Source organism: Guillardia theta, assembly GCF_000315625.1.
Source record: "Guillardia theta CCMP2712 unplaced genomic scaffold GUITHscaffold_3, whole genome shotgun sequence".
NCBI classification, from domain to species: Eukaryota; class Cryptophyceae; order Pyrenomonadales; family Geminigeraceae; genus Guillardia; species Guillardia theta.
Genome location: NW_005434671.1, coordinates 269,134 through 282,770, shown reverse-complemented (window position 1 = coordinate 282,770; position 13,637 = coordinate 269,134). Strand labels below are relative to the sequence as shown.

The following is a 13,637-nucleotide window of genomic DNA, read 5'->3' as shown; positions in this document are numbered from 1 at the left end:
CAGCATCAACGACGGTGATATTGCAAATCACGTCATGCGGTTTCTCAATCGCATCTGCAGCCACCACCGTCATCGAGGATGCCATCTGCTGTGGTCGTCACCTTCCAAGCGCAGATGCGGATGTCCCTTGTGACCTTCCAGGGCATTTCGACTCGCTTCTTGACAGCCGTTGCATTGACAGCCGGCGTCTTTCCGGATAATGTCTGGTGAGAATGCTCTTCCACTCTCTTGCTTGTTGCTCTTGACTATCCCGCCAGGATCGTATCGGCCGAAGAGAACCAGATCGCTGCGCCTCCTTCCGGCAGGAGGCTCCTATCCTCGGCGTTCATGGTTGTCATCACAACCTCCATCAGCTCTCCCTCTCTCTCTTCTGCAACTCAGGTTGCAAACAAGATCACAACAAGCAACCTCAACGACAACTTGAACAAGCAGGTTAGTGACGTCTCGTTACTTTCTTCTCTGCCTCCTGCACGCTTCTCATCGATCACTTCGGACAGAATCTCCCCAGAGCTGAGATCATTCAATCAGCCTACATCGACCAATCTCTCCTTCCGTCTTCATCCACCTCCCCACCCCCGTCTACCATCAGCGGCGATAATACGAACACTTCAGAGCATTCCTCATCTTCATCGGTATACCGAAAGATCCATTGCTATCACTTCGACCCCTGACCTCGCTTCTACAGTCCCCCTCTCTCTTGTGGATAGTCATAGGATGCGGAGCAGTCTTTCCAATCCTCGCAATTACTGGATATGGCTTCTACTTGTACATAATTTGCCGTGCCAGTGAGATTGTGGTGTGAACTGGTTCTCCAGGAGAAGGAAGCGCGTAGCAGGCAACCCTTTACGACGTGCGGTACAAGCGGTAGTTCGAACGCCCATCACTGTTCGAACCTGATGTTATCAAATGCAGGAAATGCGCGTTCCCGGCGATATTGGTAAACTTTAGCTCCAAATGTTATCAACTTTAGAATATCTTCTTGCTCCTCCCCTCCTCCCCACCTTCCCTCCTCCTCCTATCCTCCCCTTCCTCCCCTTCCTCTTGCATGTAGTCACTCATCCTCATGCTCGCTTGGCTAGCAGCCTCTGAGTGTATCCTCATATCCTGCGGCAGTGCCCTCACCCTATCCCCCCTGCACGATCTCCTTTGTTGCTTTCTCTGCTTTGACGTTCTCTTGCCAGAGATGCAGACTGACGAATACTTCTCCATCCGGACGGTTCGCGGCGTCAGCACCATGCCAGCCCCGTCGGCACCTCCTCTACCATCAACAATTGCACTAGCGGACCTGACTCCCGGCATGCCGCTCAACGCGCAGCGAGAGGCGTCACAGTCGACAGAGAGCAGTGGCGAAGTTGCGGGAGCTGCAGGAGGCGATAGGAGGTCCGATAGTTCACAACATCCTTTCACCATTGCAGAGCGAGACCAGGCAAGAGGGCCGACGTGCCATGATTGAACTTTCACATCAGTGACTCTCAGGCTATTATGCTAGTGTCATCCTGAGTGTCCGACGGTCATTGTGCGTATTATGCGGGGGCGGCCCCAGCGGCCTTGGGCGTCCGATCGGACTCGGCTGCCCCCCGGGCCCCCCGGGCCGCGGCCCGGTCACCGTGCGGCCCCCGGCCCGGCCGATCTATTGACTCCCGGAGGCTGCCAACTACTTGAGTGCTGCTGACCGTACTGACCTCGGACCGTGTCTTCATAATCATCATCGCCCTTCCATGAGTTTGCCGCGCGGTGACCAATCAAAATCTCCCGCGAAAACCTTTAAGAGGTACCCACCCCCCTACCTACTCTACTGTTTGTGTCAAAGGCCCAAGACAGGGTGTGGAGTCCGGCTTTATGGTGGTGGGGTGAGGCGACTTCGGGAATGTTCTCTGAGAACAATTCAGGGGTAGGGTATTTGTACACCCCGACAAAGTACTGTCAAATCTGGGGTACTTAGCAAAAAGAAAGTTCGGGAATACGGCAGTGTGGGGAGGTGGGGTGGGGTGAGCTGAAGTCAAGGGCTCGCGGTCATATTGAGCTCGCTGAGGTCCTAGGACATGCGTATGGGTTTCTAAGGACACGTGCAGGGATTGCAAGGTCAGACGAAGCTAGGGGTGTTTGTTGTGAAGGGTGGGTACTCAGCACGAGGGGATGGGGCGTTATCGATTTCCATGGGGTAGGGTAGTCACATGCCGATGGGGCGTGGGTCTTTGTGCAGGTATGTTGTTGATGTCCCAGAATCTACTAGTCTGGCAATTGAGAATTTACAAGCTTGAGGGGGGGGGGTCGCCCTGACCCATTCCAACCGAAACGCATGCGGGCTCCAGTAAAGATTGGGCATATGGGATGTTGCACATAGGTGTAGGGACTTGAGGGATCTTAAAGGTGGGTGGGGTGTCTCCAGGGTCCAACCAAGAAAGGAAAGGGACCTGAGAAGGGGGTGGGTATTCTACGAAGTACGGGTGATGAATGTTTAGCAGAGATTTATGTCTTGAAGTACCGGGTATAAATACATCGATTAGAGGGATCAAATATGGTGGGTGTCTTGTCTGGTTATCACTTGGGGGTGGGGTGCAATCCCTGAGCATCCCAGGGTGGGGTGGAAGGCACTAGGGGGAGGAAGGCATAAATTGGCGGGAGGGAACCAACTCGGCAGAAGCAAGGATGTCGGACGTTGAGACATTCGCATTCCAGGCGGAGATCAACCAGCTCCTCTCCCTTATCATCAACACCTTCTACTCCAACAAGGAGATCTTTCTTCGTGAGCTCATCTCCAACGCTAGTGATGCCCTTGACAAGATCAGATATCAGTCCCTCACCGACAAAGCTGTCTTGGACAGCCAGCCGGAGATGTACATCCACCTTATCCCCGACAAGACCAACAACACCCTCACCATCATCGACTCCGGTATCGGCATGACCAAGGCCGACATGGTGAACAACCTCGGAACCATCGCCCAGTCCGGCACCAAGGCCTTCATGGAGGCTGTTCAGGCTGGTGCGGATGTGAGCATGATCGGACAGTTCGGTGTTGGTTTCTACTCTGCCTACCTTGTCGCGGACAAGGTCGTTGTCACCTCCAAGAACAATGACGATGAGCAGTACATCTGGGAGTCTGCTGCTGGCGGATCCTTCACTGTGCGCCCCGACACCAGCGGAGAGAACCTGGGACGTGGAACCAAGATCCAGCTCTTCCTCAAGGAGGATCAGCTTGAGTTCCTCGAGGAGCGCCGCATCAAGGATCTCGTGAAGAAGCACAGCGAGTTCATCAACTATCCCATCAGCTTGTGGATCGAGAAGACCACCGAGAAGGAGGTCGAGGACGACGAGGAGGAGGAGAAGAAGGAGGAGGACAAGCCCGAGGGTGACGAGCCCAAGATCGAGGAGGTCGACGAGGATGCCGAGAAGAAGGACAAGAAGAAGAAGAAGGTCAAGGAGGTCTCCCACGAATGGGAACTTGTCAACAAGCAGAAGCCCATCTGGACTCGCAATCCTGAGGACATTCCCAAGGAGGATTATGCCGCCTTTTACAAGGCCCTCACCAACGATTGGGAGGATCATTTGGCTGTCAAGCACTTCAACGTTGAGGGACAGCTTGAGTTCAAGTCCATCCTCTTCGTTCCCCGCCGTGCTCCCTTCGACATGTTCGAGAAGAAGAAGAAGCAGAACAACATTAAGCTGTACGTTCGCCGTGTGTTCATCTCCGACAATTGCGACGAGCTTTGCCCTGAGTGGTTGAGCTTCGTCAAGGGTGTCGTCGACTCCGAGGATCTCCCTCTTAACATCTCTCGTGAGATGCTCCAGCAGAACAAGATCTTGAAGGTGATCAAGAAGAACCTCGTCAAGAAAGCCATCGAGATGTTCCAGGAGATTGCTGAGAATGCTGAGGACTACAAGAAGTTCTACGAGCAGTTTGGCAAGAATCTCAAGCTCGGTATCCATGAGGACAGCACCAACCGCTCCAAGCTTGCGGACCTCCTTCGCTTCACTACCACCAAGTCTGGTGATGATATGGTCAGCCTGAAGGACTATGTCAGCAACATGAAGGAGGAGCAGCAGAACATCTACTTCATCACTGGAGAGAGCAAGAAGGCTGTTGAGAACGCTCCCTTCCTTGAGCGCCTCAAGAAGAAGGGCTTCGAGGTTCTCTTCCTGACTGATCCTATCGACGAGTACATGGTCCAGCAGATGAAGGACTATGACGGCAAGAAGCTCGTTTGCGTCACCAAGGAGGGACTCAAGCTTGAGGAGTCCGAGGACGAGAAGAAGGCCAGAGAGGAGCTCAAGGCCAACACCGAGGGGCTCTGCAAGCTCATCAAGGAGACCTTGGATGACAAGGTCGAGAAGGTTGTCGTGTCTGACCGCCTTGTCTCTGCTCCTTGCTGCTTGGTGACTGGCGAGTACGGGTGGTCTGCCAACATGGAGCGCATCATGAAGGCCCAGGCTCTTCGTGACAACTCCATGTCTACCTACATGACCTCCAAGAAGACCATGGAGGTCAACCCCGAGCACCCCATCATCAAGGAGCTCGTCAAGAAGTCGGATGCTGACCGTGGCGACAAGACCGTCAAGGATCTCATCTGGCTCTTGTTCGACACTGCTCTCTTGGTCTCTGGCTTCACCTTGGAGGAGCCCAACACCTTCGCTGGTCGCCTCCACCGCATGATCAAGCTTGGTCTCAGCATCGACGAGGATGGCGAGGATGAGGAGCCTGTCCCCGAGCTCGAGGAGACTGGTGACTCTGCTGAGGGATCCAAGATGGAGGAGGTCGACTAAGCTGTAGACTGAATTTATCGTTCAATGTACTGTTAATAAAGCAAATCTCATCTACGTGAATTCTCTCATTGCCACTTCTAAGATTGGTCTGTGAAGGAGTGTTGATGAACTTCTTGTCCTTCTCTCTGTACCCTTGATTTATTCTAACCGCACCCATACCGTGATGCTGACGCTCGTCTTGTCTTTTCTCTTTCACCCCCCCCCCCCCCTGAGTTGAAGTCTGTTGTATCGTAGGTCATCCTTTCTTAGCACCTCTCCCTCCATCGTCCTTTCTTCTGTCTGCCGGCATGGCCGAAGGAACGACCGACTGTGCTAGCTGGCAGGCAAGCAGCAAGCCAGCCAGCCCTCCGCGCTCTATACTCACTTCTTGCTCAAATCAAACAAGAAGCATCATCTGAACTGAGTGTGTTGCCGATTCAAGGAAATTTGTCTGTTCCCGAACCGTTCATATCAGGGCACTCAGCACATCAGCTGCATGAAGTTCGACAGGCTACTGCATGTTTCATCGGTTGCAGCAACCACTACTTCCTTTCTCTCTTTCATCGGTTGCAGCAACCACTACTTCCTTTCTCTCCCTATAACTCTTCAGGGCTCAGTCCTTCTCTTTTCTCCAATCATGTCATCTCATTACAGATCAAGCTAGTAGCACAAGATCCCTCCCTTTGCGCGGCGGGTGCCTTTTTGACCTACAGTGAGTTGAGTGGGCGCAGTCACTGGAAAAAGCAAGTCACTCCTCCACCTGTTGCTCGCGTATCTCAATGAAGTCAAAGACTTCTTCAATCATCCAGAGAATCTCCTGGTCCTCACTAAATCCTTAGCACTTCCTTTGCATTCGTAGTATTAGAACGACTTCTCCCTCTGCCTAGATTCAATTTATCCGATCGATGTGAAACAAGGGTCTCTATGATACATGCTTTATTCATGCCTAGTGTTACATTACATTCCCTCGTCGTCCAGAGCTCATAGCATGAGCTCCTCCCCCGTTGCTGAGATCAGGCGGGGCCTTGTGGAGGCCCCTAGGAGTTTTAGGGAGCGTTTCAGAGCCTGCAGCTGCTTGCTTCTTGAGGGGCACCCGTACTTGGCTCTCCTCTGTTCCTCTTGGCGCTTCTGCTCCTCCCGCAGTGCATCATGAATATCTGAAATGCTCAGATCCCCCACGTCCGGAAGGCATGAGAGCTCCTCGCTCGTGATCGCAATGTCTCTGAAGCTCGGTTGGTCGATGCTGAGCAGACCGCTGGTGCCAGTTGTGAACATTGAGGTCACGTCGTGCATGTCGATGAAGGCTTGCTGTGATAGGGGGAGGGGAGGATGCCGAGGAGGATGCGAGGTCACTGAAGGTCTCTAAGATGGTCTGGGTCGCGAGGCCGTGGTGGCTGCTGGCGATGCGAAGCTGCTCTAGCGACAGGGATCGCAGCGGCTATTACAAGGGCCAAAAGGTTCACCCCTTCTGGTCACGTTACCAGTCGGAGTCCGTCACGATTTCGACCCGGCCGAGAGGGGCCGGGGGCGAGGGCAGTGACGGGCTCGATCGACTCACAGGCGGTAGGAACTTTGGTGCCGCGCTGTGATTTTATGATGCGGCTCTGAGGCTAACCTGGTACGGTCGTTGGTTGTCCGACTCAGTCCTCGTGACCCTGACCATCTCAGGGCATGTGGTCGGACCGTGAGGTAACTTAAAACAGTCGCTTGAGTTACTCCGAGCTCGCCGGCGGCGGCGGTGAGGGCACCCGCCGGTCACGGCGTGCTACGGTGGGCAAACTTTCAAAAGTGGACCAGTCACGTTACGAGGCTACTGGCAAGTTTTACTCCTACCGTCGTACTCGGCCGAGGGCCCGATCGGGCGAGTCGGACTCCTGAGTCGCGGCCGCCGGAACGGCCGGGCGGGGCCCGGCCCGGCCCGGCCGCCGCCGGGCCCCGGCGGCCCGGGGGCCGCGCCGACCGTACTCGGAGTCGGAGCGCGGCGGCGCCGACCGACAGACTTTACTCAAACAGACCGTACAATGTACACTGGCTGTGAGCCCGATCAGCCCAGGCCAACGCCGGACGGTGCCACTGGGCCCGGCCCCGGCCGGGCCCGGCGGCCACCGGGGCGGCCCGGCGGCCACCGAGTCAACTTGGCAAGTCCGACAGTGACTGTCACTACTAGACTTGAACAGGCCGCGGAGCTTACTACCGGGCTGCAGTACGTTTACTGACTAGTAGCCTCCGAACGCCGGTTACTGATTGAAGCCCCGGGCCGGGCACTGCGGCAGATGCTCAGTGCTTGAAAAATCCGACTCTGAGCCGCTGCCCGGAGGGAGTTTCAAAGGCCCGCCTGAGCGGGTCAAGTTAGGCTGCCGCTCCCCGGACTGAGTCCGGCGGGCCGCAGCCACTGTTGGCCCTCCGGGGCTCAGCGGAACTTGACTTTCGTGTCCGGATCATGATCCGATGCCATGATCATCGGATGGGGGTCCGAGCCCGGGCCCGCGGCGCCGCCGCCGCGCCGGTCACGGCCGCGGCTGGCATGGGTACTACGCCGCTGGCTCGGACAGCCAAGTCTGTCGCCGGGCACAGTGTGACGGTGAGTCGGCAGATGAGTCGGACAGTGAGCCGGGCCTGCGGGGGGACGTGGATAAAATACATTTCGGGGAATGAAAATGCAGAGCTTGCAGGTAAGGAGGCTGATGATGAGGAGGGGATGGAGGGAGCGACAGGAAAAGTGCACAAGGACATGGAGGGATTGGTCATCGAGGACGTGAAAGGATTAGTTGTTATGTCGGCAAATGTTATCTCGGAAAGGTGAAGACTGAAGGGCCCGGTGATTTTGAGGGAGATCATCCACTGAATCGCCCTTGTTTGCAGTATGCTGTGGTTGTATTCAGCCTGATTAGCATCGGATTGTCGCATGGTCTTGTGTACAACAAGTTTGATGCTGCACTAAGACACGGTGCAATGGGGGATGGAAGAGCGTGCCCACATATTTCAGATCCCATGAGATCCCCGCGGATCAAGAAAGGATCTTTGCGAGGGGGGGGATCAGGACAGGGAGGGAGTGCCCTCGTGGGTGTGCAGGGTGGATTCGACTCCAATATGGTAGAGCTCATGCTCGGACTCTGCAAAAGTCTGATAGGTTGCGCGTGGTGTTCAAACGTGCATCTTACGATTGGACAGGGGGGACCGTTCTCATCTTGAGGTGTCTTCGTTGATGTTGATGAATGCCGACTCTCTTCTTGACATGTTGAGCTTTTGTTGATCAGTGGCGGCTTGGCTCAGGTCACCAATGCTCCATGGATGTCTGCTCCAGCTGGAGCACTTTGCATGCTCTTTGCGGTCTCTTGCACAGCAGAAGCGTTTTTGAATTGTCTTTCCCCTCAAATAGTCGCAGATTTTCTCTGCTCACACTTACTCCTTGCTGGGACTTTGCTGCCAAATGCTCCATGCTAACAGCTATACTGAGGTGAGCGTGCCTGCCAGTTTGCTTTCTGATCTGTGGCAGCTATGGTCCAAAACCGTGTCTCCTAAAACAGCTTGGATGCCAAACACGGCTTGCTTCACTTTTGTGATATAGAATCCGAGACAACTATCTTGGATGCTCATCATCCTGCAGACTTGGTTGTGTTGCGCAATGTACACCATTATCATCAGAGACATGCTGAGATCGCTGCTCCTTGCCATCGGCATGGCTGAGGTCTCTGCCGCCTCGCAAGCAGAAGGAATCTGGCGATTCATGCTTGACAGGCATGGACCAGCAAGGAGTCTGTTTGTGCCATGATGGTCTTGTTGCTACTTCCTCTCTGCTTGTTGAGATCCTTATCATCACTCGCATACACAAGGTATCATTCGTTTTTTTACAATCAAACGTGCACCTCACTTCCTCCGAGCTTCTTCGGAATGTTAGGTTGTCTTTACACCACGGGATTTGCCATCTATAGACACGTGAAGGTGACAATGACGCGTGTCAAAGCTTCGACATGAACATTTTGATTTCCTAGGGAGATTATGCTAAGGGCGGGAGGTTCTTTCAACTGCTTGCCTTGGAGCGAGTGAGTAAAATCTCTTTACGGTTACAGATTGCTTGGCTAAAATGAGCACAGAGACCGAAGTTCGGAGACGAGGTCCTGAGTCAATCAATGCTTGAGAGGCAAGTTGATACGAAGACAGATCAACATCAGTAAACTGCTTGTGCTGATCTCCTACTTCCACGGATGCTATCAGGTATCTCATGCTCGCGATCGATTCTCAGCTCTTCTATCCGCTAGGTCCATCTTAGATTTCTTCAGGTTCACTTCGATGCGCCAAAGTTCTTCCATTCTCTGGTGTGGAATAAATTGCCAATGCTCTTGTGGTGGTGACCGCTTGTCAAGTCGCCATCGACCTTGAGACGTTTCAACGTCCTCACCTACAGCAGGTGCTTCCTCGTCACCCTTCTCGCTGATCCGCCAGATGTTACCTCACCTAACTCATCTCCTTGTTTTTCGTCCCCGTGATGCAGTTTTACGATTGCGGGATTGGTCGGGGCAGGGCTCATGTAAGGCTTCTTAGAGTGACCATCCTTCTTCTATCTGCACGACTTCTCCTTGGTCACCTCACCCTCCTGCACTTCTGCAACACCGTCTCCTTCAAGTTGTGCTTTTACTCTCATTCTAATCTTCACGAGCCCTCTGATCCGATTCTACTTCTTCTCCTTTCCTGACAAGACCACAAAGGATCGCAGGATTTCTCACCTTCGGGGAACATAGCGAATCTCTTCTTCTCAACAACTATCACTCCAACGGTAGTTCATCCAAGTTGTTTCCTTGCTGACAACGCCCTTCCAGACCAGCTTGCAACATGGGCAAGACTTGCTACTCTTGTGTCCATTCTTTGCAGGCAAGAATTTGCCACTGTTTCCATCTTTCATCCTCCTTCAGCTACCCGCTCTTCTTCGGGGGGTTCGCTTCGGGCATCATCGAGCTGACGGCTGACATTCTGCGCTCGTCAGACCGTCAGACAGTGAAGGTAGAAGGAGTACATTTCTACTCTTGTCTCCCTCCTCTCCCCAGGCTCCTCCGTGCTCCATGCTCCCCTCCCTCCGACGGGTCGCTTCTGCGCTGGCTCTCCTTGACTGACAACAGGACGTTCTGGCGTTTGTGATGGTGGCAGTGAACGTGTCTCTCGCTTTCGTGGGCTTCTTGTAGAATCGTCGCAACGTGTGAGAATATGCTGCAGGTCTTGGAGAGACTTGGCATCATCGCCAGCCTGAGGTGCGGGGCTAGAGGCACAGATCAAGCTTCCTGACTGTGTCTCAGCGGATCCATCTTGGGCGCCTGCATCATCTTTGTGTTCCCTCCCCTTATCCACATGGGATGTCTGGATAAGAAGAGAAAAGAAGGGGCGAAGCTCTCTTTAAAGGAGGAGAGGATGTACGTCACAAGCTACATCACGCTTATCTTAGGCTTGTTGTTTGGACTGTTTGGTGTAGTAGTGTCGCTTGCTTCCAGATGAAATGAAGACTCAGCTTTCATCTCCATCACTTCAATCTCAAACTTCCTACACTCATCTCTTCGTCGCTTCGAAACTGAGAGTGTGAGGGCGGACACAAATCCAAAACTGATCCTTTATTGTCAACGACAAGCCGTCAGTCTCGCAGTCAACCCTCCTGCTGTTGTCTGGGTTAGACGTACTGCTGGGAGGACTGGTTGAGAGGAACAGACTCGCTCTCAGGAGCATCAACGTTGGCAAGGAGGTAGAAGCCGAAGCCGATCTTGGCGATGAGGTCGGCAATGGTCAAGATACCAACCTCCTGGGAAAGGCCAAGAGCACCAGTACCCTCAGAGCCAACGATCCAGACGATGGGGTAGACGATCCAGACAAGGATGGTCAACCAGGTCAAGCCCTTGAGAGCATCACCGCCGTATCCCTCAGCGTTGTTGAGGCGCTGGAGGAGGAGCATGAAGACGATGATGAGGAAGATGAGTCCAGCAACCCACCACATGTACTTGTAGGGGGCGACGGTGAGGGCTCCAATGAGGCCGCAGATGACGTAGAGGACCATGTTGCCAACAAGGGAGATGATGGTTGGGGTGTCAGACTTGGACAGGAGGGCCAAGTCAGTGAGGATGAGCTGCAAGAAGGTGTCATAACACGTCGCGGCTCGGGTCACAATAATCAACTTACAGGTCCAGTCACAACCCAGTCAAGGTAGCGAGCCCAGAAGATGACACGAGGAGTAGTGTCGGTGGTCTTGTACTCCACACCGAGGCCAGCCCACTCAGCATAGTAGGAGCATGCAGAGACGGCAGCGATGAAGAAGGTGAGCACGTGCATCACGGTGTTGACCTTCCTGGAGATACCCATGTAGAAGAACACAATGGCTCCGATGAACATGCCCAAGAAGCCGATGAGCAAGAAGTGACGAACGGAGTTGGGGTAGTCATCAGGGAAAGTAACAGTTGGCTCTTCAGCCGCAGCTGCCTCCTGTTTCGAGAAAGGAATACATCAACACGTGATAACACCTTGAATCATACATGTTTCCTCTATAACCATCAACAGGTTCAATCAATCATAAGAACATTTCTTTAAACCAACATGAAAGCATGTTCACATTGCAACCGATACCTCAGACATAGATTGAGCTTCAATCAGAAAGCATGAACCCTACACATGCGACAAGAAGCAGGGCAAGCACAAAGATAAATGAAAAGGAAAGAGAATCAAACACATTCCAAGAGGAATTTGTCTTCACATCATCGGCCTGAGCTGCCATTTGCCGACTTTCATCTCACCTGAAGCAAGTGGCGCATGGCGGCTTTTCAGGAGGGTGACGCTTCGGAGAATATTATAAAACTGCCTGTAACGTCCTTCTGATATCCCGAAACGGTTTATAACCGTCCGGATCTTCGGGGCTTCCGATTTCAGGTCAAAAACCGTGTCCGCCTATGTGAAGTGATACAATGTTTCCGTTACATGAATGGCAACATCTGTAACCGTCAGCTTCACACGAAGAGGCGCGGGATGGCATCGCAGGTAGGGTGTCCGCGTATGTGCGAGGGCGCTACTGACCTGCCATGCAGATGACCACCATGCTGGTGGGCGAGGGAGCCAAGCTTGATGTTCACGGATGCAAGACAGTCGATATGGCCTCTTCCTTCGGAAAGGCTCTTCTGGAGTTCGTCTTCATCGTCTTTGCTTGCATCACGTTGCTGATGGGTATCAATGCTGCTAAGAGCAAGGCTTCTGGAAGAGTTTTGTTCCCCGCCACATTCGTTACCGGAATTGCTTCCATCGCATACTTCTCCATGGCTTCCGGAGGTGGCTGGGTCATTGCCCCTGATTGCAGACAGCTTTTCGTTGCAAGGTATTTGGATTGGTTGATCACCACCCCTCTCCTCCTCCTTGATCTTGGTCTTGTTGCTGGAGTGAGCCGCTGGGATATCATGGCCTTGTGCTTGTCTGACGGTATGCAGCTTCTCTTCTGTCACTCAGCACTTATCCTGTTTTCTAGTCCTCATGATCGCCACTGGCGCCTTTGGCTCCCTGACTGTTGGCAACGTGAAGTGGGTTTGGTGGTTCTTTGGAATGTGCTGGTTCCTCCACATCATTTTTGCCCTCGGAAAGTCCTGGGCTGAGGCTGCCAAGGCCAAGGGAGGAGACTCTGCGTCAGTGTACAGCAAGATCGCGGGCATTACTGTCATCACATGGTTCTGCTACCCTGTTGTGTGGGTCTTCGCTGAAGGCTTCGGAAACTTCTCTGTCACCTTTGAGGTATGAGCATTCTTGCTGGAGTGGAATCCACATCTTGCACACTCCGATCTTACCTCATGATGCAGGTGCTCATCTACGGTGTGCTCGACGTCATCTCCAAGGTGAGAAGAGTCCTGAGTGCCTCGTCGTTCCGTTGACCCTCTTCCGTTTCTCTTTGCAGGCTGTCTTTGGCCTTATCCTCATGTCTGGTGCAAGCACAGGATATGAATCCATTTAAGTACAGTAGGAGTTAACACGCTCAATTCCATATCTGGGTTTTCCCACGCGAATTTGTGCAATAAAATTGCAGACTAGACCTTGAGATCTTTTTTGGTACGAGTTATTGATGTCGCTGTGGTGGGAAACTTGCACCATCCACATCACGTTCTGTTGCGTTTGTGATGGCACGCTGCACTGTTGTGGTGATAGAATTCAACGAGAGAGGATTTGTCGAGTCGTAACGCACGAAGAACTGTGCTGAACCAATCTATCTCCGCCACGTACCTCGTGACAACGAAAAAATTCCTTATTCAATCAAAGAGCTAGATACGACAAGGACATGGGGTCTCAGATCTTAAAAATACTCAAACGCATAACTGGCACATGGCGGAATTGAGGGATTTGATATTGGCCAGGGACTGTGAACAAGATATGGGGAGCTAGAAAGCACGATGTGATTGGCAGGAAATGCTCTTTCCAGCACGACGTGTTATCTCCATTCCAGTGGACTGACTCATAAATAAACGAAAACCGTAGCTCCGTTCTTGACCACAATGCACTGGCCAAGGATTCGAGGAACTCGAGCAACTCGAGCGAAGGCAGGAAGCGACAAGATTTTCCTGGTCACACATGTTGTTCTCTTCACTCAGACAGTTATCCATCATTCAATTAACATTATCTGCTCTAAAATTTGATTCGGATTCTTCATGATGGACACGTTCTTGTTGATTCATTTGGGTTTGCATTTTCTACACAGAAGTGCAATGTGTGCCATGGTCGATTTCATGCGATGACAAAAGGTCGAATGAGGTAGTTTTCAGGTACAAATCCGCATCTTGTGAGTCGTTTTGGAAGATTCGAACTCATTATTGAACCTAACAAGGATGATGTGTCACCTTTTCATCCATTTCCGAGGTATTTCTTGAAATATCAAGTTCCGTGAAAGCGTTACTGGG

At 52.7% G+C, this 13,637-nt stretch overlaps 4 protein-coding genes across 4 annotated transcripts; 3 read left to right on the top strand and 1 right to left on the bottom strand.

Annotated features, from left to right (window-relative positions):
• Positions 1-2,637: 2,637 nt before the first annotated feature.
• GUITHDRAFT_83993 (hypothetical protein) lies at positions 2,638-4,818 on the top strand. The gene has a single exon (XM_005841280.1). The coding sequence runs from the start codon at positions 2,650-2,652 to the stop codon at positions 4,759-4,761; it is 2,112 nt and encodes a 703-aa protein (XP_005841337.1). The 5' UTR covers positions 2,638-2,649; the 3' UTR covers positions 4,762-4,818.
• Positions 4,819-7,333: 2,515 nt separating this feature from the next.
• GUITHDRAFT_99838 (hypothetical protein) lies at positions 7,334-10,224 on the top strand (the record flags this gene model as incomplete). Its single annotated transcript, XM_005841279.1, has 18 exons — positions 7,334-7,539; positions 7,623-7,687; positions 7,813-7,870; positions 7,998-8,070; positions 8,126-8,197; positions 8,237-8,299; positions 8,348-8,428; positions 8,479-8,514; positions 8,733-8,783; positions 8,835-8,855; positions 8,902-8,955; positions 9,000-9,088; positions 9,233-9,268; positions 9,447-9,514; positions 9,558-9,671; positions 9,722-9,869; positions 9,918-9,983; positions 10,029-10,224. 18 exons carry the CDS (start codon positions 7,334-7,336, stop codon positions 10,222-10,224), a joined length of 1,497 nt encoding a protein of 498 aa, XP_005841336.1.
• A 169-nt stretch (positions 10,225-10,393) lies between these two features.
• Positions 10,394-11,346, bottom strand: GUITHDRAFT_99837 (hypothetical protein; the record flags this gene model as incomplete). The annotated part of the gene is made up of 3 exons (XM_005841278.1): positions 10,394-10,843; positions 10,897-11,196; positions 11,332-11,346. The coding sequence occupies 3 exons, from the start codon at positions 11,344-11,346 to the stop codon at positions 10,394-10,396; spliced, it is 765 nt and encodes a 254-aa protein (XP_005841335.1).
• Positions 11,347-11,840: 494 nt separating this feature from the next.
• GUITHDRAFT_91599 (hypothetical protein) lies at positions 11,841-12,777 on the top strand. The gene is made up of 4 exons (XM_005841277.1): positions 11,841-12,177; positions 12,224-12,483; positions 12,549-12,584; positions 12,644-12,777. The coding sequence occupies exons 1-4, from the start codon at positions 11,856-11,858 to the stop codon at positions 12,698-12,700; spliced, it is 675 nt and encodes a 224-aa protein (XP_005841334.1). The 5' UTR covers positions 11,841-11,855; the 3' UTR covers positions 12,701-12,777.
• Positions 12,778-13,637: the final 860 nt, after the last annotated feature.